Source organism: Crocodylus siamensis, chromosome 5 (genome assembly GCF_052110815.1).
Source record: "Crocodylus siamensis isolate JL-2025a chromosome 5, ASM5211081v1, whole genome shotgun sequence".
NCBI classification, from domain to species: Eukaryota; Metazoa; Chordata; order Crocodylia; family Crocodylidae; genus Crocodylus; species Crocodylus siamensis.
In genome coordinates, this window is record NC_143399.1 from 1,446,784 (window position 1) to 1,470,088 (window position 23,305).

The following is a 23,305-nucleotide window of genomic DNA, read 5'->3' on the forward strand; positions in this document are numbered from 1 at the left end:
ACCCCCGACTCCCCGGGCTGGGGCTGCTTCCCGGCTCAGCCTGTCCGTGGGCAGACCCAGTGAATCCAGCCCCCGGCAGCAAGGCGGGTCACTCGGGGAACTCTTGGGTTAAAGTAGCCCTAGGGAGGGGTCTGGACCTGCATGGGGACAGGTCTCTAGGGGAGATGGACGTCCAGGCTGGTCCCTCCAGCAGCTCCATTTCTGTTGCCACCGAGGGGTGGAGTGGAGAGTGACCCACACAGCTGGTCTGCAGGGAGACCCCAGGAGTCCAGGCTCCTGTTTCAGGGTCCTTCCACCCTCACAGAGCTTGGTGCCGGGCTGGTGCTCAGTGAAAGACTGGGCAGGACCAAAGATTGGTGCCGGGACCCTCCTGGGCACAAGGGGACGAGGGCCAGTGGAGTGGGCTTCAGTACAGCTCCAGACAAGAGCAAGGCCATGGGGGAGCACTGGGCCCCGTCCCACTGGGATGCTCTGCCCTTCACTGCAGCACGTGGGAATAGCTCCACTGCCCGGCCCTGTCCACGTCTCCCTCCACTTGCACCGTGCTCGAAGTTCATTATCTCAGAAAGGCCTCATGGGACACGGGGCAGCGCTGCTGAAGCCAATTAGTGCACTCCTCCGACGGCCAGGGAGAAGGAAGGGGCCGCCAGCCGGGTTTGAAGAGGGGAATGTCGGTGCAACGGCGACCGGCACGTCACGGGTCATGGCGCTGCAGAAGAGAGGTGCCCGTGAGCTCCTGACGCCGGTGTGTGCAGTGCACACCACGGCCACTCTTCTCCCCATCGGTTACCAGGGGGAAGGGCGGCGGGTCCCTGCTGAGCTGGGTTTTCTTCGAGCACCTCCTGGCTGCCAGAAACAAAGGGGAAACACCCACAGCTGGCACGTTTATTGTAGGCCCCCCCCCGAAACAAACAGCTCAGCCTGTGGGCAACCAGAGTCTGGAGACATGAAGGGCCAGGCACGTTTACATGGGCAGTGGGCGGGTGGACAGCGTCTGAGCTACAGTGTCGAGCTACAGGTACATGAAATGCACCATGGCACCCGGCTGCCATAGGTCCTGCTGTGGTTTTGGACCCACTCGCTCTGGGCCAGGACATGCCAAAGTCCACGGTATGTGGACAGAGCCCCCGGGCTTTGCCCACATTCCCTGCACTGGTTGGTTCTGGGCACGGGCAGGGCCTGGCACAGGATACATAGGCTGCAAACATGGCCCCATGGGACCTGGTCTCCTCTGCTCTGGAGGAGCTGGCGGAGCCAGAAACCTGTGCCACGCTGTGCCCCCCTCAGCCCTCTCGCCTGTGCTGGGGCAGGAGTACTGCCTAATCCCATCCAGGCCGTCTAGTCACAGCACAGCTCCGACCACAGCTGCACAGCCCCAGGTGAGGGCAGGAAATCAGCACAGATCTCCTTTGTTGCTGGGTGCAAGGGCAAAGCCGTGATGGGCATCTGCAGCCGGCTCTGACAGTCCAGCTGATGTGGTGCAAAGCCCCTGACACTTCAGGACGCAGTACATGAGCAACTGCCTTGCTGCCTCTGTTTCCCAATAAGGCATGGGGTGGAGGCATCTCTGCCGATGGCCAGAGGGTCCCAGCAATACCCCACAGGCTCAGCTGTAGGAGTCCGGGCTTCCTTTCCCCACAGCACCTCTACCAGGGCTCGGTTCGGGGTTAGCAGGACCTGGGCAACTGTCCAGGCTCAGTTCAGCTTCCCTTCCTTCCGCTGTAACTGGCACCGGTAGATCGGATGGGCACTAAACACAGTGAAGGAACAAAGCCTCTGTGTCCCCTGCCTCCACCACCTGCTTGCAAACATGCAGACAACCAAGGACCCCCAACAAATGCAGCACCAGCCTGGGCTAAGTTACGTGCTCCACGGGCAACCAAGCCCAGCAGAGAGCCCGGGGATGCGGTCCAGGATGTGGCTGATACCTGGATCAAATGGCACAGACGACCCATTCTGGGGAGCACATCCTGTGCCCGTGCACATGGCACCAGCCCGAACAGCCGGGAAGATCTAGGCTGGGAAGCTGGGTGTGAGACCCCCGCTGCACCCGCCTGCACCCTCGGCGCACTCCACCTGCACAGAAACTTTCCTTCCCCTAGTTTTCAGCCGAAGTGGAGGCCAGGGAGGCGGAGGGCGCCAAAGAGAATCGTCTCGCGCGTCAAAGCCTTTAACAACTATTTTTAATACGAGGCAGAGGAGCATGGATTCAGAAATGAAACGGCCAGGGCCTCTTTGATGCACGAGCCACAGATCTTGAAACAAGGTCCAATCCCTCCTCCTTCACTAACTACCAGCCATATTTCTCTCATTAAAGACAATCTGCCCGGATTGCCAAACTTCTTAACAAGGCGATCACCGTAATTTGAGATTTCTATTATCCAGGCTCCCATTACCACCGCCTTTCAAGCTGCTGGGCTTTTTTTGGTGGGGGGAGAGAGGGGAGGTAGGCAGGGGAGTTTGTTTCCTTTCCTGACTTTGTCTCTTCCCCCCAACAGCCATCACGACTGGCGCGCAGCGATGGACGGCGAGCGCGGAGGATCTCCAGATTCGGGGCCTGCGGTGGAGCGTGAGCGCACGTGCGCGTGTGTGTAGGGAGAAGAGGGGGGTCAAATAAAATAAAAGCGAGATGAAGTTTGCTTATCTCTCATCTGGCATTGGGTTCTTAATCCGCCCGGCAGCACAAATGAATCCAATGCATCCCCTTATCTGTCCTGTCAATCACCACGCCGCATCCTCCCCCCCACAGCCCTTGGCTCTATCCCCCTTCCCAAATGCACGCGTGGCCACGATGCCAACACACGCGTCCGCGCCCCCCGCCCTTTCTGCCACCCTGCCACATTATTTCTGTGAGCGGGCGCTGCCAGATGGCTGCAATTTGCATACTATCACGGCGGAGGCCAGCGGAGCGCCGGGGTCAGGCTCTGACAGCTCCCGCACAGTCCATCTCCAAGTGCTAATTTGGACGGCATTGATCTCTCCTTCTGATTTCTTTGTCATTTGCGTCGGCAGCGGTTTGACAGGAGATGCAGAGACAGACAAGGGGGGAAAGGAGGGGAGAGGGGGCAGGCGCGGGGAGAAACAAAGATTGTAGTTACAGATGTCTTTAAGGGAAAGAACAGATTAATCTGAGGAGGGTGCTGGGGGTCACAGCTTGGAGACATCCTAACGATCTCAGACTTCTGCCTCCCAGTGCGGCGCGGAGGGGGCTCATCAGGGAACGGAAACTTGTTAAATGACTCCTCTTGTCAGGGGCACCGGGCATCAGCCTTGCCAACGAGGTGCAAGTCAGTCTCTGGTCACATCCGTGCAGGACCCGCTCCCCACCGGCCATCCCACAGAGCCGCCCAGGCCTTGTGACCAGTGGGGCTGGGACACAGGGCCCAGCTCACATGCCCGGAGACCACGGCAGGCCATGGGTGGGCTGTCCACAACTCCCCAGAGCCAGGGTCTCCTGCATCTGAGTGCTCCTCGGTGAGACCTCCACCCAAGCTGCACAGCACGACCCCAGCACTGGCGCCATGACCAGAGTCAAACCCATCTCCTCTCTCCTGGCTGTTGCATGGGGTCTCTGAGTGCCTCCCAGGTCCTTGGGCTGGGCAACAGGCCGAGTGACCCTCGAAACAGCCCCTGCCTGCCCGCTCTGGAGATGAGCAGCGCTGCTACCTGGCCCTGGTGTCAGCACCCGGTGCCCAGGGACTGCCCGCAGCTCCTTGAGCCGCAGCCCCATAGGGCTTCTACAGCAATACGGCAGACGGGTGGGTAGAGCCAGAAGGGTCCAAAGCAAGGGCAGCTTTAACAACAGGAAGACACTGGAGCAATCAAGGATCTCTGAAAGGCCATGCACCCGGCAGAGAAAGGTTCATTTAATGCAGGCTCCAGGCACCGAACAACCTGATATTGCCCACAGGGCTGAGGTGCTATATGGAGAATCATGGAGCAGTGGGGCTGGCAGGGAGCTGTGGGGTCACATCCAGTCGAACCCCTGCCTCAGGCAGGATCAGCCCTGTGCAGACCAGCCCAGACATACGCATTTACTATCCCATCCAGACCATCCACGCGCCGGGACTGCCGACTGCAGCACAGACCGGGACGAAGAGGAGCGCTTGGTCTGGGGGATGCGTGGCGTCTGCGTCCAGCGCCCGAGAGCAGGGAAGGGGAGTAGAGCAGAGCGGCGCTCCTGCCCAGAGCTCTCCAGGTCTGCGACCTCGCACCTCGTTCCCAGGACTCCCGGTTTCCTTGTCCACTCAGGGCCAGGGGACCTGCTGCTCTTCCGACCCAGCACTGACGCATCTGCCTGAGTCTGCAAAGAGGCTGAAGAGCAGCTCTGCGGCAGAGTGCACGGCCCTGCTCCGGGGAGGAGCAGGTCCAGGCTGGTGAGCGGAGAGCTGGGCAGGCCTGTTAGGGTCAGGGGTGCTCAGGTGAGGTGCCGCTACTGCAACACCAGTCAGAGATAATACCACTGCTGTTCACTCTGAAGCCTACCGATGGGCGTGCACACCAGCATGATGTGGACTGAAGCTCCGAGGAAGGAGGGCCCTTGCCTCCCAGCTCTGCATGAAGTCAGTCTCCAGCTCTGGCCTCACTGGCAGGAAAAGGCTGGGCAGTGGGAGATGTTTTCAAGAGTACCCCCTTCCCCAGCTCAGCCCACCCCAGAGCCCCACAAGCCTCGCTGCCTGCGCCAGCTTCCCTGCGGGACAAGCAACCTCTGGCACTAAGGTGGGCACAGCCGGGGCGGGGGGCCGAGCTCTGCGTTGGGCCCCTGGGCACATGCACGGTGCCAGCCCCATCCCCCGGCCCGGCAGGGCGAGTGCGGGCAACACAAACACTCAATCATCCTTCCTGCCTTTCTTCCGTGCCTCCTTTGTTAACCGTAGGAAACAGCTGAAAGACCTTGAGTTTCCCATTGTACCGCGTCTCGGAACAGAGCCGCCGTGATCAGAACATGCCCCCCGCCGCGGCGGGGAGAAAAGGGAGCGCGGATCTGCCTGGCAGAGGGTGTGCGCGGAGAAGAGTGCTCTGTCACTCCGTGCAGTAATCCCGCCAGCCCCGAGTCCCTTCAGAGAGACGTCGAAAACTTAAATGACTGCGAGCGCGAGCCCGAGCCGCCAGACATCCTAATTATCGTCAGATCCACTCCCACGCGGAGGGGAGGGCGCCGGAGTACAAAAAAAAAAAAAGGCAAAGCAGGACTGTCACATCGCTTTTTTCTCCTTCTAAAAGCCCGTCTCCGCTCCCTGCCTCTCCAGCTGTGACACCTCTCACGGTAGTTAATTAGAATCATATCACTGCCGTAATGTGCTCTGACTGGACTCTGACAGCCGCGTCCTCCGTCCCGCCGCCCCGGCCGGGCCCCCCTTCCCCTCCAGCCCCTCGCTCCGGGGACCAAGAGCCCGTGCCGGGTCCCTTCCTGCCCGCCGGGCCCCGTGGCCTCCTGCGCCCGGGGTCCCGGCACCCGCGCGGGGGCCGCGGTTCCTGCCGCGGCTGCCCCCCCACAGCCTCCTCGTGCCTTCTCGCAACACGCGGCAAGCATCCGCTCCACCTGTTCTGGATGGGCCTGACCTTTAGAAGCGCTAATTCAAGATGACACTGCTCGTTTGATGACATTTCTGTTGATTTTTACTTAAGTCTCTTTTAATTATGGAACGCGGAGTCTGCCCCCCTCGCCCCCCGGCTGCGGGTAGGGGACGGAGCCCCCTGCCAGGGTCCGGGCAGCCGCCGTTACGCGTGGCCCCATGCGGGAGCCGCACCGGGAGAGGGGACGCGGGGCCCCGTGCCCTGGCTCGTCATGCGGTGATCCTGTTCCCAGTGCCTAAGGAAACAAGACGGCTGACGTGGCCGGGGCGGCCGCCAGCTCCATGTGACCTCTGGGACAAGATCCAGCCTTGGCTGCCACCAGCCACGGAGTTGGGGAGCTGCCTGCCCCGTTTCTACCCCCGTGGGCAGCTGGGGAAGGAAGTGAGGCAGGCATAGGTGAAGGGGCCAGGTGCTCTCAGGGCAAGGGAGGTTCGTCAAGGGGGCAGGAGGCACCTACGGCCGGGGTCCTCCTGCCCTGGGAAAACTGGTGACAACGAGGCACCTTGTGGGAGTCCCAGACAACAGGACACAACAGCCCAGAAATGCACAGCCCCATCTGCAAGGTAGTTTTAATGCCCCTTGCCCCAGAGGCATCCGCGTGTGTGTAGAAACTGGGGTGGGGAGCAGCCTCTGCAAGGAGGGTGGGCTCAGATGCAAGGTCCTGGGCCCGAGATGGGGTGCAGGGAAGAAGGAGCTGCCGGGGGGAGACGGGTGGCTGGCGAGGGGAGAGGGATTGAGTCAGTCATGAGGTCCCAACCCCACCTGCTTAGCTCCACAGTGTCCGTGTCTGCCCAGTCAATGTGGCACCATGATCCTGTCACCCCGACGCTCCAGCCAGGGACCCAGGGATGACATGGGAGAGCTGAGACCACCCTACAAGCACTGGGACAGTCTGCAACCCCCCTAAGGGGCAGCTGGCAGCACGCCGACATCTCTGCGCTGCAGTAAAATGCTCGCTGGTGGACCTGGGACGCAAGGCTGAGTTGACGCCTGGCTCGTCCAGTGTGTGAACAAGATCACAAGGAGTGTGCCAGAAGGAGCACAAGGAGCGTGCGAAGGGTAAGAATGACAGCATGAGGAGTGTGCCAGCAGAATGAGTATGTGAACAAGAGCACAACAAATGTGCAAACAAGAGGAGGAGCATGCGAACGAGAGCATGAGTGCACGAACGAGAGCATGAGAGCACAGTAAGCATATGGACAACAGCACCATTAAGGTGTGAATGGGAGCATGATGAGTGTGCCAGCAACAGAATGAGTGTGCGAACAAGAGCATAAGTGGGAGAATGAGAGCACAGTGAGTGTGCAAAGAGCAGAAGTGCAAGAACAAAACCATGGTAAGTGTGCAGACAAGAGCATGAGGAGTGCACAAATAAGAATACAATGACTGCATGGATGTGAGTATGATGAGTATGCTAGCAGGAGCATGTTGAGTGTGCCGAGGAAAGCATGATGAGTATGCAAACATGAGTGTGATGAGCGTACCAACAAGAGCACGATGAATGTGCCAGCAGAAGCATGAGCGTACAAACAAGAGCACAATAAGTGTGCAAACAAGAGCATACTGAGTGTATGAATAAGACAACATGATGAGTGTGCCAGCAGGAGCACGAGTGTGCGAATAAGAGCATGACGAATGTGAACATGAGCACTGAGGGTGCGTGCCAGGAGGCCGAGGGCCGGCGAGGCAGAGGGGAAGTGGCAAAGCACGAGAGCCAGGGAGCAGGGGATGGAAGGGAACGGGCACAGGGACCAGAGCCGGGAGCCGCGGGGGCCGGAGGAGCGGCCGAGGCTCAGGCAGAGGGCACCGGATGACGGGAAAGGGCACCTGTCACACCGCACGGCCTCTGCCCACCGCTGCGGCACTTAGCGCCCGCGGGTCCCCCCGCCCTCTCCCTCAAGGTCAACACCAAGCGCGCGGGCAGCTGCCCTGGACCATGCAGCAAGGAAGGGAGCCGAGCATGGCGCGAAGGCTGCCGGAGCCGGGCGGGCAGTGCCCCCGGCAGCGCTGCCGGCTCCCCCCGGCAGCGCAGCTCCGCGGCAGTTAATTAGAATCGTGTCACTAAGTAAACGCGCTCTGCCTGGACTCTGACAGCCGCTCCCCTCTGACCCCAGGGCCAGGAGACAATCCACATCAAACTACTGCCGCGAGACCCTTTTAACACCCAGAGTAAACTCGCCGCGCACCCAGTTGAAGCTCATTAAAACTGTCTACTCTGCGAGCATCCCATTAACCTCCCCGCTAAAAACATGCCGGTCCTCTTCTTCTCGCCGAGGCCTAATTAATGCTCCGGAGCAGGAGCACTCGCCCCCCCTCACCTCCGAGATTGCCAATCAGGGAATGAAAAGATGGAGCAGGGGGCACCCAGAGACGTGGCCCGGCCTGTCGCCGCGCGCGCCGTATGGGCGGCTGACCCCCGGAATCGGCGGGGCTTTTCCAGGAGGCTGCGAGGGCCGCGGGAGGGGGGCTGGGAGACAGGGAAGCGTGCGCAGGGCCATTTCCAGCCCGAAGGATGCGTGTTTGCAAAGCCGTGTCAGAGACCACACTGAGCTGGATCCCCGGGGCCACGGGGAATGGGGCAGGGAGAACACAGGAACACAACAGAGTGCCCTGGTTGCCATGAAGGCTGACGGCATCCTTTGCTGCATTGGCAGGTGCGTTGCCAGCAGATCGAGGGCAGTGATTCTTCTCCTCTGTTCAGCACCGGGGAGGGTACATCTGGAGTCCTGTGTCCAGCTGTGGCCTCCACTACAGAAAGGACGTGGACACATTGGAGAGAGTCCAGTGGAGGGCAATGAAAATGGTGAGGGGCTGGGGGACAGGACTGGTGAGGCGAGGCGGAAGGAACTGGGCTGATTCAATCTGCAGAAGAGAAGACCGAGAGGGATTGAATAGCAGCCTTCACCTCCCTGCCGGAGGGCTTCAAAGAGGATGGAGCTAGGCTGGACTCAGTGGGGGCAGATGACAGGACAAGGAGCAATGGGCTCAAGCTGGAGCAAGGGGAATTTGAGATTGATATTAGGAAAATCTCTTGCAAAGAGGGTGGTGAAGCACTGGAACAAGCTTTCCAGAGAGATGATGCTGTTTTCATCCTTGGAGGTTTTGAAGACCTGAGTAGACAAAGCCTTGGCTGGGATAATATATTTGGGGCTGGTCCTACTTGGAGCAGGGGGTTGGACCAGATGTGACCCCCCAAGATCCCTTCCAACCCTTATAGTCTATAAGAGCTGCCATGAGCTGGGTCAGACCCTAGGTCCACCTTGCCCAGTGTCCTGTGTCGTGCAGCAGCAGAGAGTGACCAGGGTTTTCCCCCGTTTTTCTCCCCCTTGCAGCCCCCAGCATCTGATGCAGAGGTCGTGCCTCTCACTCCCGTGCTTGATAGTGACTGACGCCCCTTTCCTCTGAGCACGTGTCCCCTCCCTTGGTGAATCTCCCTAAGGCAGCAGCAGTGCGGGGCCAGGGGATGGACAGAAGAGTGCTCCAGGTGGTGAGGGGATGGGCCAAGACCCTCCTCAGGGCACCAGAACCAAACCCATGCCCTGAACCAACCGGCACCATCCCACAGAGGCTGGTGCAGCCCGCGGCTTCCTCACTGCACCGACCAGCGGGGCAGAAGGCCAGCAACAGTGCAGGCAGGGTGCCCTAGGAAAGCAGCATGTGTGCTGGGGCAGCACATATGCAGAAACCCAGCGCGTGTGCCCCTTCCACCCGCACACATGTGCACCAGTCTCACAGCCATGTGGGCAGCTCCTCCCATTCAGGTCCCAGACTAGCCCCCCACTCTCCCCTGCATATGTGGGAAGACCCTGCCTCCAGTCTTCTCTTGCCCTGTGGGAGTTGACACAAGTCCCCTCCCTGGCCAGGGCCTCTCCTGTCCTTGCTGGAAACCGGATCAGGCATGCCACGTGCCAGGAGTGAGACAACTGGATTGCTAGACAGCTGGCAGCTCCTAAAAGCTCCAAGGGGCCAAGCTAAAGCCAGCAGATATCGACCGGTGCATTCATGAAACCGCGGCACCTGTGTGGGCAAGATGTGCTGAGCTACTGGATTTCCTTGCATACAACGCACCCTCACCTTGTTTTTGCAATGCAGAAAGAAGCAGTAAGTAAGCTGTAGCAAGTAACAGAGTAGCAGCAGGTATGGAGTGGAGCCTGCTCTTTCTCTGCTCCCTGTTGGTCTAGTCACTTTGGCTTCGCCCGGGAAGTGGCAGGGATCATGCTTACCATACTTCCTCATATATAACGCACATTTCAATTCCCAGCAGCTGGATTTGGGACAAAAGTGTGTGTCATAGGTGAGAAAATACAGTATACAGAGGAGACAAAGAGACACCAATCCACAGAAACCAACACGCAGCTTTGGATCCCACTTCTCCAGTGATGAGAAAGAAACAGGCCAAGCGCAACACAGAGAACAGTCCCCGCTCTGCCAACTCCGCACCCCTCTGCCAGGCACTGCTGCAAAACCAAGACCATGGGTGCTGCTAGGGCTCGCTGTATCCTGCTCCCAAGCCAAACCCTGGGCTGAAGCAGGCAGGTCGCTTTTCCAGCACCAGGAGGGGTAAAGACCAGGAAAAGTCAAAGCAGGACAGTTTCATTTAATTTAAAATAATTTTTCTTCTGTTTAAAAATAAACCCATGTAATATATTTCTAACTGAAATTTTTATATCTATCTATCTATCTATCTAACTGAATATATATTTCTAACTGAAATTATGAAAGCTCATATTAAAGCCTATGCTTACTGTAATCTATTAAAATCCTTTAAGTTAAAACAGAATATGAAGCGGTTCATATTTTCCACCAAATATTCACGGAAGTCAACGTACTAAATGGGCAGATATTACTGCCCGAGCCCCTAGAACAGGGATTCCCAACCAGGGTGCTGCATCACCCTGGGGTGCCTCCAGATCCTTTCAACAGTGCTGTTGGGTGCTACACAATGTTTGCACTATTAGGGCATTTATACACATGCTACAGGAGTTGTGGGGGGGAAAGTAGTAGAGCGACTCCAAGAGCTGCTGTAAGTAAAACATCTGGAGTGTCTCATGTATCAGCGTCCCTGTGCTGCGAATGGCAGTGGGGGCACTTCAACTAAAGCTCATCGAATCAGCTTTAAAGTGCCCCCAATGCCATTTTTCAGAGTAGGGACACTAAAAGACGTGATGCTGGAGTCTGTTGGAGAGCAATAATTACCACGCTCCACCATGCTGTAATTGCAGTGCGTCAGAGCAGCCTTGCTGCACATGTGTAGGCACCCTTAGATGTGCAAACACGATTCACAAGATAAACCCTGAGATCTTAACCAGGAATCCAGAGTGTTAAAACCATTCTGAGCTGTTGTGTATCTGAGTTTCTTTGCAACTGAAGAATTGCTCTAGTATTTTTCTACAGTCAAAAATGGAATGAAAACTAAGAGTTGGCATTTTTCAAGGGGGGACGCTTGAGCCTAAAAAGGTTGAAATTCGCTGCCTTAAAGCCACTGTGTAAAGGCCAAACCAGCCACTGGCACCAAGAGCTTCTTCTGCAAGTGCAGAGGAAATAATTTCTTCCTTCTAGGTTGTTCGGACAGTTCTTTCCAAGCATTGACTGATCCAAAGCTGAGAAACTACAAATAAATGCAACTTGTCAAAGGATGAACTCTGCTAGCTCTAAAATCTGGAAGAGCTTAGTGACCAGAAACCACCCGCTCACTTGCCCAGGGCAGTTAACACTTCCTTTGTTTAACGGTTGGTAAGTGCCTGAGGCCAGATGCATCCTGACACACTTAATGCACATCCTGATACACTGGGTGCACTTTTCCTTGCGTATCCAACCCACTTAAAGGACTTCTATTCAACTAGCGACAATTGATTTAAAATGCTGCTTATGGCAGACCAGCAGAGGCACAGTAAAGCAAAACTCTTTGTAAATAAAGGGCACACAGGGAAACTGAAAGCTCAGAAGAATTAGGGGCTTGGTGGAGATTGCAACCCTACTTGTAACAGCCCACTTGGGGTTATCTGACCCCCCCATTTGGGAGGCTGGCTGCAATCCAGGGGAAGCAGTCTGTGCATTTTTGGAACTCAGGCCGGGCTGGAGCTGAGCAAGTGATCACCTGGGAAGAGTCAGCAGGTTGCTCAAGGAGTCGCCTGAGAGGGGGGGATCACAACTCCATTTAAGAGCCAGGTCTTCTCTAGTTTGGTCTCTGTTTCCCAAGGGCCATCCATCAGGAGGCCAGGAAGGGGACTGGCCAGGAGCAGAGAGGTGTGTGAGGGACCTAAGATACCAAGAGACTAAAGACCAGAGGGGTCTTGGAGTAGTGAAGACATTCGAGAAAGAGACGGCACGCCGGTCTGCTTAGATCTGTAACTCCTGGGTTGTGTCTCTGAGGAGAATCATTGCATTACGGTCAAGTAGGGCTGGAAGGGATCTCTGAAGATCATCCAGTTCAACCCCTGGCATCCCCATTCAAACCATCCCAGACAAATCCAGAGCCCAACCCCTCAGCAAAAATACAGTCAACACTGGACGTTGCCCCCAAACCTGCCACAGGTAAAGCAGGGGACCGTGGAAACAACATCCTGCTGCAAAAAGGTTGTTAAAATATGCTTCAGGGATCCAAAGAAGAGGGCTAAAAGCAAAATGGGGGCACAAGAGCACTGTCTGTGTCCTGCCACTCCTAGGAAGAGTATCAACACCGACGGCAAGATGCGGCAACACCATTACTCACCGTGTGTTGACTAAGCAGCAGCTCCACTGCCATCATTAAAATGTAGGCAACTGCCCCTTGGGAGACCACCATGTACCCCCCCGGGCACATGTACCCCGCTTTGGAAACCACTGATCTATCCCCTGCCCTGGGCCAGGATCAAAACCACTGGCCCAGCCTGTGACAGATGTCAGTCTAATACCGCAATTCTCAACCCAAGAGCTGCAGCACCCTGGGGTGCCTGGAGATCATTTCAAGGGCGACGCACAGTGTTAGCACCATTGGGTGTGCAAACAGGATTCACAAGATTCACCCAGAGACTTCCACGAGGAACCCACGGCGTTAAAGCAGTTTTGCAACAGTAAAACTGCTCCAGTGCTTTTCTGTGGTTGAAAAACAAGTGAAAATGAAGAGCCGGCGTTGCCTGAGCGCGAACAGGTTAAGAACCACTGGTCCAACACATCCTGCAAAGCTTCCAGCTGAGAAATCCCTCCTCCTCCCTGGGCAGCCTGCTCCAGCGTCTCGCTGCCCTCACGGTTAGAAAGGTTTTCTTTTTTACAACCAGGTGACCTATCTCCTGGACAAGGAAGAGGAGATTGGTGTTGTATATCTTGACTTCAAAAAAGCCTTCGATCTGGTATCCCATGATCACCTCTTGGGGAAACTGGCCAACTGCAGCCTGGGGTCCACTACGATCCACTGGCTGGGGAATTCATAGATTTCATAGACATTAGGGCTGGAAGGGACCTCGGGAGATCATCGAGTCCAGCCCCCTGCCCAAAGGGCAGGAAGTCAGCTGGGGTCATAGGATCCCAGCCAGATAAGCATCCAATTTACTCTTGAAGGTGTTCAATGTCGGTGCTTGAACCACCTCCGCTGGCAGACTGTTCCAGACCTTGGGGACTCGGACAGTAAAGAAACTCTTCCTTATGTCCAGCCTGAAACGGTCTTGCAGGAGTTTGTGACACTTCGACCTCGTCATCCCTTGGGGCGCTCTGGTGAACAGACGTTCCCCCAGATCCTGGTAAACTTATAGGTGGCCATCAGATCACCCCTGAGCCTGTGCTTTTCCAGGCTAAAGAGTCCCGTGGCTCTCAGCCTGTCACAGTTGGCTCTGTGGTTGGACCCAGAGGGTAGTGGTTGATGGAAGTCACTCATCATGGTGTCCTGTGACCAGTGGGGTCCCTCAAGGCTCTGTCCTTGGACCCATATTGTTCAGCTTCTTCATCAATGATATGGACATTGGAGTCAGGAGCGGACTGGCCAAGTTCGCCGATGACACCAAACTTTGGGGGAAAGCATCCACGCCAGAGGACAGGTCTGATCTGGACAGGCTCAGCAAATGGGCGGACGAGAACCTGATGGTGTTTAACACTGAAAAATGCAAAGTCCTCCACCTTGGGAGGAAAAACCTGCAGCATCCTTATAGGCTCGGCAGTGCTACGCTGGCTAGCAATACAGAAAAAAGAGACTCGGGGGTCATCATTGACCACAAGATGATCATGAGCCTGCAATGCGATGCTGCGGCTAGTAAAGCGACCAAAACGCTGGCTTGCATCCATAGATGCTTCTCGAGCAAATCCCGGGATGTCATTCTCCCCTTGTACTCGGCCTTGGTGAGGCCGCAGCTGAAGTACTGCGTCCAGTTTTGGGCCCCGCAATTCAAAAAGGATGTGGAGAAGCTTGAGAGAGTCCAGAGGAGAGCCACGCGCATGACCAGAGGTCAGGAAAACAGATCTTACGATGACAGGCTGAGAGCCATGGGACTCTTTAGCCTAGAAAAGCGCAGGCTCAGGGGTGATCTGATGGCCACCTATAAGCTTATCAGGGGTGACCACCAGGATCTGGGGGAACGTTTGTTCACCAGAGCGCCCCAAGGGATGACGAGGTCGAAGTGTCACAAACTCCTGCAAGACCGTTTCAGGCTGGACATAAGGAAGAATTTCTTTACTGTCTGAGCCCCCAAGGTCTGGAACAGTTTCATAGTATCATAGTCGGTCGGGTCGGAAGGGATATGAGCAGAACATCTAGTCCGACACCCTGCCGTGGCAGGAAAGAGTACTGGGGTCAAACGACCCCAGCAAGGTGTTCATCCAGCCTCCTCTTAAAGCCCCCCAGGGTAGGAGCCTGCACCACTTCTCTCGGAAGTTGGTCCCAGATCCTAGCCGCCCTGACCGTGAAGTCACGCCTCCTGATATCTAGTCTGAATCTCCCCTCTGCCAGCTTGTGACCGCTATTCCTGGTCGTGCTCGGGGGAACAGGGACTCCCCCAATAACTGCTGGTCCCCCCCGACTAGTTTGTAACAGGCCACTAGATCCCCCTCGGCCTTCTCCTGTGGAGGCTGAACAGGTTCAGGTCCCGTCGCCTCTCCCCGTAGGGCCTGCCCTGCTGCCCCCGGATCATGCGAGTGGCCCTCCTCTGGACCCTCTCCATGGTGTCCACATCCCTCCTGAAGTGCAGCACCCAGAGCTGGACGCAGTCCTCCAGCTGCGGCCTGACCAGTGCCACATAGAGGGGGAGGATCACCTCCTTGGACCTGCTCGAGATGCATCTGTGGATGCACGACAAGGTGCGGTTGGCCTTCCTGACCGCGTCCCCACACTGCCGGCCCATGTTCATCTTGGCATCAATGATGACTCCAAGATCCTTTTCTGCCTCTGCACTGATGAGAAGGGAGTTCCCCAGCCTGTAAAAAACATTAGTATCAAAAGTGGGATTTGAACCCACACCTCCATACAGAGACCAGAACACCCATCCGCTATGGAAGGCAGCTACACCTTGAGTCTGGCACCTTAGACCACTCAGCCATCCTGACACCATGATAGACTGCCACTATAGGTGGTTCAAGCACCTACATTGAACACCTTCAAGAAAAATTGGATGCTATGAGGACATGAGGGTAACGGTAATGCCAAGTGAGGTGGAAGGGGAGCAGGCTGCGAGGCCTGATACCGTGCTGCTACTGCACCCACTGCGCCAGCACCCATGGGACTGCAGCTCTGATTCCTGACCTCACAAGCCCCAGAGCCTGGTGTGGCCAGGACCTGCCCACAGGCTCTCCACGCAGTGTCCAGCCCCAGCTGCTCCCACACCCACAACGAACCCCCCTGCACCCAGGGAAAACTCCTATTGCGTGGCCTCATCTCTGGATCCTGCAGCACCAGCCAGTTCTCAGCCCCGAAATGCCCAGATTTATTGCTCTAGCAGGAGGCGCTAACCCGTCCAAAGGTGTTTTCTGCCTTTATGGGGAACTGATGCTTGTTAAACGCTTGACCGAGAGCAAGTCAGCCACCGCGGAGGCTCTATTTACAGCCGCGCTGCCAGCGGCAGCGTCACTGTTCACGGGGAAGCGGGAGGTTTGGCCTCTTCCCCACAGTCCCTGAGGTTGGATCCTGTTTCTCTGAGATCCTCTTTGTCTCCTTCTGCCTGCTGCAACCTCCCCAGGGATTCTGGGTTCACAATTGCACCTCTAAGCTTAACCACGGCTAGCCAGGAAGGGGTGGTCAAGTACAAGGGGGCCTTTCCCCGCTTCTTTCCCCGAGATGACCACCCCTGTTCTTGGCCGCGGGGTTGGGGGTCCCTAGGGGCAGGGAACCCAGGAAGGGCTCTGCGTTCGGAGTCTGCACACGGCACAGCAGCCACACTTCGAGCTTTGATGCTGAGTGAGCAGGGGTGTGAGGAGCTGGGTCTGACCCCAGGTCTGTTGTGCCCAGGCTCCTGTCACATGGCAGCACAGAGCGAAGGCTGGGAGAGTGACTGGGTCTGAGCAGGGTTTCCCCCTGTTCCTCTCTCCCCTGCAGGCTCCAGCACTGAAGGTCTGGATCAGAGGCCATGCCTCTCACACTTGTGCTCAATAGCAACTAACATCCCTTTCCCTTTCCTCCAAGAAGGTGTCCAAGCCCTTTGTTAATGCAGCGTCAGTCTGAGCCTGAGCGCGGGGACAAGACCCTCCAGCCAGGACCCAGTGGGGATGGTGCCAGCAAGAGCATTGGCCCAGCCCAGCTCCAGCCCCAGCCTGGGCTGCAGCACCCAGCACCTCTGGGGGAGACTTTAAAAAACAAGTCCATGCCACAAACATCTGCAGCATGGCCCGAGTCCCCTGGGCCCCTATGCTTCCAGCTCAGGGACAGGGGCTGCAGGCAGGCACCATCCTCTCAGTCTCTGCATTAATGAAGCAAGGTCTGGAAAGCCATGTGCTGCGTGGGCCGGGAGCAGGTGGTCCAGCGGCAGACATCCCTGGCACGGGGGCTGGGATGGTCCTTGCTCCTATGCTCCCTGGCCAGCATTGCACCGTGACCCGTCGCCTGATGGCAATTGCCATGAGCACTGCGGACAGCATGGCCGGAGCAGGGCTAGGGATAGGCATGGATGCCCAGAAAGGCCAGGAAGCCTTTATTATTATTTTATTATTATTATTCATGATACTAGTAATAATTAATAATAATGATGATAATAGTAATGATTATGATAATAACCCTAATAGATGCACAGAAGGACCTGAGAGGTCTCAGCTCTGGCAGCCGCCTTCCTCTCACCTGGAGCCGAATGGTGCTGAGCGCCTGACTGGGACAACAACCCGTGGTGCTGAACAACGCCCCAAGTGTCAAAGGATGTCCCCAGGGAATCACCCCCAGTCTGAGGTACTGCCAGGGTTCGACCACAGCATTTGCACTCTCCACCAGGCCTAGCTAAGCAGTATGTGGGGTAAAGCCAGCAGCTAATGCTCATGGGCGCTGTGCCAGGGACCCTCTCTGGGGCCAACACAGTGGAGATCCTTCCCATCTTCCTCACTGCCAGAGGAGGAAGGGCTGCACACCCTCTCCAGGGGAGTGAGGAGCTGGTCTCATCTGCACCAGGGAGCTTAAAGAGCTTTTATAGCCTGCAGGAGCAGAGCTGGATTCTGAGCAGGCAGGTCCCTCCCTTCAGAAGGACCGACTGTGTTGTTGGGATCAAGTTAAGCAAAATCTCCAATGCAAGGCTTCATTCCTCAGGTCTCTGACTGCAGGGAGCCAGGCCCTGCACAGCAGCACGTGGCAGAGGAGAGGGGCTGAGAGACATTCTCCGGAGCACAAACAGCCAGGGGCACGGGAAGGCTGCAAAGCCAGCACCCACCCTCTGGGAGCAAATGTGGTTCAGAACAGGGACCGCCAGGCCCAGTGCCTGGGCTGCTTTCACACGCACAGCGCATGTCTCGAGGTGATGGGCCTGTTTTGCACGTGGACCGTGCAGCAGCAGGAACAAGGAAGGAAGGAAGGAGAAAAAAATCCGGGACAGCGACAGAGACTAAGGGAGCAAACGAACGGCCGCGTTCTGACCTATTCATCAGGGCCGAGAGGCACGGCAGCCAGCTGACAACGTGGTGATAACAGCAGCCAGTAATTAAAGGAGAGAATGGATGGCAGACCAGGGCGCGAGGGGCTTTACAGAGGAGGCAGCACATCACTGACCTCCCCACCAACGCCACGGGCGGCAAGGAGGCAGCTGCAGGCGGCTGCAGCCCCCACAAGACCCGACACCAGCCCTGCTCCCCAGAGCAGAACGGTGGGGTATGTGCCTGGACCCCCAAATTCCCGGGGACTCCCCTGCCCCCACCCCGCGTAGAAGAATGGCCGCGCTCCCAGGCAGGAGAGCAAATCTGAATGCTCCCTCCGTCAATAATGCAACCAGATCCATAGTTCAGAAGGAGCTTGCTAATTAAAAGCCGGTGAGCTTTAAATAATTCATCTCCTTAACGCGGATTGATTGGAGAGTTTAGTGGTTAGAGTCTTGCACCAATATTAAACAGCTCCCTCCAGGCCTGGGGAGGGGCCCACTTTGCCAGGTCGATCCTACACCCGTGCCCGCTGCAGCGCACCCCCGTGGGCAGCCGCCTGGGGCTGGGAGCCATGGAGGGGGCCCAGCGTCACGCGTCCATGTCCACAAAGAGAGCAGGGGGCATGGGGGGAGGCAGATACACAGGCAGCTCAGTTGTAGGGGCAACCACACCAACAGCCATGCGAGGCTCCAATGTCCGTCCCTAGATGTCCGGCTCTTCAGGGCCGGCTCCCCTTGCCCCAGCTCTCCCATCCCAGTTCCCCCTTCACAGCTGTGAAACGTTGTAGGCAAAGCTGCAGATTCATTTCCTGTAGAAACCCTGGTTATTACCTGATGCTTATCCAAAATTTCCCTGGGGGACTGAATTCCCCACTGCTTTGGCTGCGAGGTGAAACCTGGGATTGCCTGATCCATGTTTCTTCTGAGGTTACCTGATGTTTCAGGAGATCTTCCTTTATGGGGTGGCCCTGAATGAGACGGGCTTGGAGTAGCCACCGTATCTTCCCATGTATGACACCCTCAGAGGTACCACATGCCCCATTTTCCAAAGGCAGAACAAAGCAGAAAGGACACACATAGCTCCCTTGCTAGCCCAGCCACGAGCGCACACACACCTCAAGTCCAACCAGCCACCCCTCGGTCCACTGCTCCACTCCTTGCACACAGCTCTGTAGATGTCCCTCTGGCAGATGTCCCTCTGTCACAGCTGGCCGCCCCTCCCCACAGCTATGACAGGCCTGGCCACGTGCAGCATCTCTGTCCTTCCCTGAAGCCCCCCTGCCCCAGTGGCATGTGGAGGATGAGCTGCCAGGCGCCCTGGACTGTTGGCAGTTTTGGGATGTCCACCAGGGGCCACAGGTTGGGAAACCACTGCACGCAGGAGACACACTGACTCCGTTCTTCAGCCTGAGGTCTGAGCCCTCTTGCTCCACACAGCACCTGCACCCTGGTCCCCACTCACGAGATGCCCACAGGGCAGGACACATGGAGCCCCTGACCCAATACAAGGACCACATGCAGCGGAGGCTGGGAAGCAGCGAGACCACAGCCTGAGCCCTGACCCAGCCGCAGCCCCAGAGCTGTCACGAGGCACAAGCCAGGGGGTACCCTGTGGGGAGAGGGGGGCACTGCTCCAGGACCACCACACCACTGAGAACATGAGCGCTGCAGCAAGGAGTGTGTGTGCATGAGCATGTGTGTGCACAGGTATATGTATGTGTGCACGTGCACGTGTGTCTGTATGTGTGCACACGTGCATGCACATATGCGAGTCCATTTGTATGCATACGTATGTATGCGTGTGCACACCCATACAAGTGCGTGTATGTGCGTGCACTTGTGTGTGTATGCATGCATATGTGAGCATGTATGTGTGTATGCAAGTATGCACGCATATGTGCATGTGTGTGTGTGTACACACGTGTCAGCAGGCATGGGACCCCCTGTGGATGCAGGGGCCTTGGGAGGGCATGTGCCTACATTCAGTTGCCCATCCAGACCTTTAGAAAGGGGTTTGGGGGCTGCCACCACCCCCCCCCGGCTCCCCTGACAACCGTCCCAGCGCGGTCCCCGAGCGGTGCACTCACCTATCCCGCTGTGAGGCCTCCCTATGTGCTGTAGGTTCAGGCCTTTGTTCATGTCTAAGAGCCCATTCTTGGGCCAGCTCCCCATGGCGAAGCTGTAGGCCTGGCAGAGAGAGAGAGAAGGATGAGGGTTAGAGCGGGCATGGGGATCAGCCTGGGGGCCACAGGGCACCTCCATGGGGCCGGCAACAGTCGACACCTACCCACACCCCACGTTGGGCTAGGCCCTCCCCATGCACTGCCATCCGTCTGTTTAGGCATGTGGCCTCCAGGTAGGCATCACTGGCTGTCACGAGAGGGCATGAGGACACTCCTGGTGCCCACGCAACAGGTGTGCAAGAGCACTGCCCTGCACAGCAGCACTAAGCCCCCTGGTGCAGACACAAGAGGTGTGTGACTGCACTGTCCTGCACAGTGGCACTGGGCCCCCTGGTACACACACAACAGGTGTGTTAGTGCACTGCCCTGGCACAGTGGCTCTGGGCCCCCTGGTGCACACATAACGTGTGCAAGTGCACTGCCCTGCACAGCAGCACTGAGCCCCTTGTGCACACATAACAGGTGTGTGAGTGCACTGCCCTGGCACAATGGGACTGGGCCCTCTGGTGGACACACAATAGGCGTGCGAGCGCACTGCCCTGCACAGCCACACTGGACCCCCTGGTGCACACACAACAGGTGTGCAAGCTCACGGCTTCGGCACAATGGCACCAGGCCCCCACTGCACACCCAACAGGTGTCTGAGTGCACTGCCTTGCACAGCAGCACTGAGCCCCTGGTGCACATACAACAGGTGTGCCCTTGTACCCCCTAGTGCACACCTGTGCAGCAGCACCCCCCCATTGACCCTCTTGTGGCACTGCAGCCATGCGAGCCTACAGGTGCCACATACCGAGGCAGCTGGGCCAGCCCTGCCACCTGCGGCTGCACTGGCCCCGCGGTGCGCCAGCGCCACCCCCCCGCGCCGGCAGGAGCCCCCGGAGGGAGGCAGGGTTTTTGGTGGTTAATTTATTACCATCGCATGTAACCATTTAGGCTGCTTTGTTCCTCACGCCTTAGCAAAACACAGGGCTCTGCAGATAATTAATAGACAGCCTTGCTAATCCTATGGGGAGATGATTAGCAATTAAAACTCCTAATTAAGTCTATGCATAATTCACTGGAATTACGCCTTGTGTACACAACCGGGAGGTTTCCTCTGCCTTCGACAAACACTGCTGATGTCTTCATCGCACGCCAGATTCCCCGCAGCCTGGCCTGGCCCAGGGAGGCAGACGGGAGCCCACGGCCCTGTTTCCTGGGGGTAGGGGCTGGTCCGTGGTGCTTCTCCCCGCGCCCCCACAAGCCGGAGCTGCCAGTCACACGTGCACCACGGAGGGCAGCATCACACGGCTTCCCGGCCTCGGGGCACTGCCTGCAGAAAAGACTTGTTTACACACGCTGAGCCCACCTCCATCAGCAACAGAGGCACGCCCCTTGGAAAGTTCATGTCCCCCCATGCCACGTGGAAAAAACACACATCAGCACACCACGTGGAAATGACATGCTCCAGCACGCCACACAGAGCAGAGATGCCCCCACGTGCCGACATGTCCCACCTTCCCGCACGTCCCAGGATCCTGCAAGGAAACAACACATCCCAGGATCCCGCACGGAAACAACACGGTCCAGTGTGCCACATGGAAACAACACGTCCCACCATCCCACATGGAAACACGCCCCAGCATCCTACACAGAAATGACATGGCCCAACATGCCCCAGGGGCTCAGCAGAGTCCAGGCCTGCCGGGGCCCGTGGTCTCCGTGGGCTGCGTGACGGCATAAACGAGCTCAGCCTGGAACAGCATGTGCTGCACCGTGTGCAGCGCGGGGCAGGCTAAGCTCAAGCCCTGCTCCCAGCCCACAGCCCTGGGCAGTGCCATGATGTCCTGAGCTCAGCCTCAGGGTCCAACTGGCGCTACGTCTGGTGCCAGGAGCAGCCTAGCCATGGCATGGACCCAAGCAGCAGGGTACTTAAGCGCTGTGCTTCCGACATCCCAGCTGCCGGCCCCAAGCTCCCTGGAGCTCCCGGCCACCTGCAGATCCAGCCCTCCACAGGAAGGGATCCAAGGGAAGATCTCACCCCCTCCTCGCCATCCCCTGAGGCTCCTATGAGACGTCCCTCCATTTGGACTCCATCAAGTGCAAGCTACAAGCCCCCCGGCCGGGGAAGACAGGGCGGCCGCGCCTCCCGGATCCACGCCGGGCGTCTCGTGCGCAGTGCTCGTCTTGGCTCGCCAAGGTCGTTCGGTACAGCGGCAATACCTGAGCAAACTCGCTAAGCAGGCGCGGTGGAAGCCGGCTTGACCCCTCAAGGTCAAGTGCGCACTTATGCATATTCACCGCCGTCTGCTGGATCGATCGAGTTTTAATTGTTTTTCCTGGGGTTCTGCAAGGAAGTGCCAGGGGCATTGATCCGCCCCGGCTGCGCACTCCTCGAAGCTCGCACATGCTCTCCGCAGGGGCAAAACCCAGAGCCAGGAAACAAAGGGTGTCAGGATAGAGAGGGGAGCAGCCCGTCCTGCTGGGAGTGGAGCCTGTCCTGCGGAGGGGGGAGGATCGAGCTGGGTGAGCCGTGAATTGTATGTGAAAATAAAGTTTTTTAATTAAACCCAGCAATTCTGAGCCGCCTGCCGGCAGCAGCCACACAATCAGGGAGAGCGGCTCAGCTGGTTAATATTTAAACGCGGCGTTTAATCTTTAAACAGGAAAGTTCTCCCTCTGACTGTTAAAGCGAGATGCAGAGCCACTGGCGGACTCTGACACGGGCTGTCCGTGCCGCCAGGGTCACCGCCGAGCTGCCCGCGGGGCTGGGTGATGCTGGACGCAGCAACGCCGCCCGTGCCCGTGTCCCACGCTGCAAGCAGGGAGATTCCAGGCCGCGACCCACCCCCTAGCTCTCAAAAGGGCGTATTTAGCTAAATCACGTCTCCTACCTCTGAATAACCCCCCAGATCTTTTCCCTACGCTGGGAGCTGGGTGGAAACCTGCTGAAGGTGCTGTGATGCCATTCCCTGCCTGTCTCGAGGCCAGGAGAGTGCTGGCCAATGCCCCGGCGGGCTGAGTGGCCCCATTGCAAGGAAGATGCTCCAGGAGTCAGGGGATCTGCACAGAGCTCCTGGGGCCCCTGCGCAAAGGAGGGCTGCCACGCATGTACTCTCTGCGTCGCTCTGGGCCAGTGCGGCTGGCTGGGCCCTTGCAGAGGCCATGGAAAGGCTAGCACGCAGGGGTCTGGCCACTGAGAGAGGGGTCTGGAGAACAGCAGGGTGAAAGCAGAGCTGGGACCATGAGAGGCTCCACGTGCTGCCCCCATCATCTTCAACAGTGGGGCAAGGCGTTCCCAGGACTCAGGTGCGCTTCCCCCTACTGATATGAGGGCTGCAGCACAGAGCCCTGCCCCTCTCCAAGGGCTTCCTCTCTCGGCCAGGTCATGTACCTTGTCCTTACCCTGCTGCCACTTCCTTCCCCAGACAGCGAGGGAGGTGAGGGGGATCAGAGAGCTGCCCTGGACCTGAGGACTCAGAACCTGCTGACCTTTCATTTTCCAGCAAACACTTCGCAACATAAAAACACCATGTTTTGTGCATTTTGCTTTTATTT

At 57.5% G+C, this 23,305-nt stretch overlaps 1 protein-coding gene and 1 non-coding gene across 6 annotated transcripts in view; both read right to left on the bottom strand.

Annotated features, from left to right (window-relative positions):
- ERI3 (ERI1 exoribonuclease family member 3) overlaps nucleotides 1–23,305 on the bottom strand; it is a 160,731-nt gene that overhangs the window by 32,777 nt on the left and 104,649 nt on the right. For all 5 annotated transcript variants that reach the window (XM_090049878.1, XM_090049881.1, XM_090049880.1 and 2 more), the window contains exon 7: nucleotides 19,670–19,769. In XM_090049878.1, the coding sequence (XP_089906004.1) occupies nucleotides 19,670–19,769 (100 nt within the window). The remainder of the gene's footprint in view (nucleotides 1–19,669; nucleotides 19,770–23,305) is intronic.
- TRNAL-CAA (transfer RNA leucine (anticodon CAA)) lies at nucleotides 14,972–15,084 on the bottom strand. The gene is made up of 2 exons: nucleotides 15,047–15,084; nucleotides 14,972–15,017 (listed from the first exon to the last, which is right to left on the bottom strand). It is a non-coding gene; the product is annotated as a tRNA-Leu (tRNA).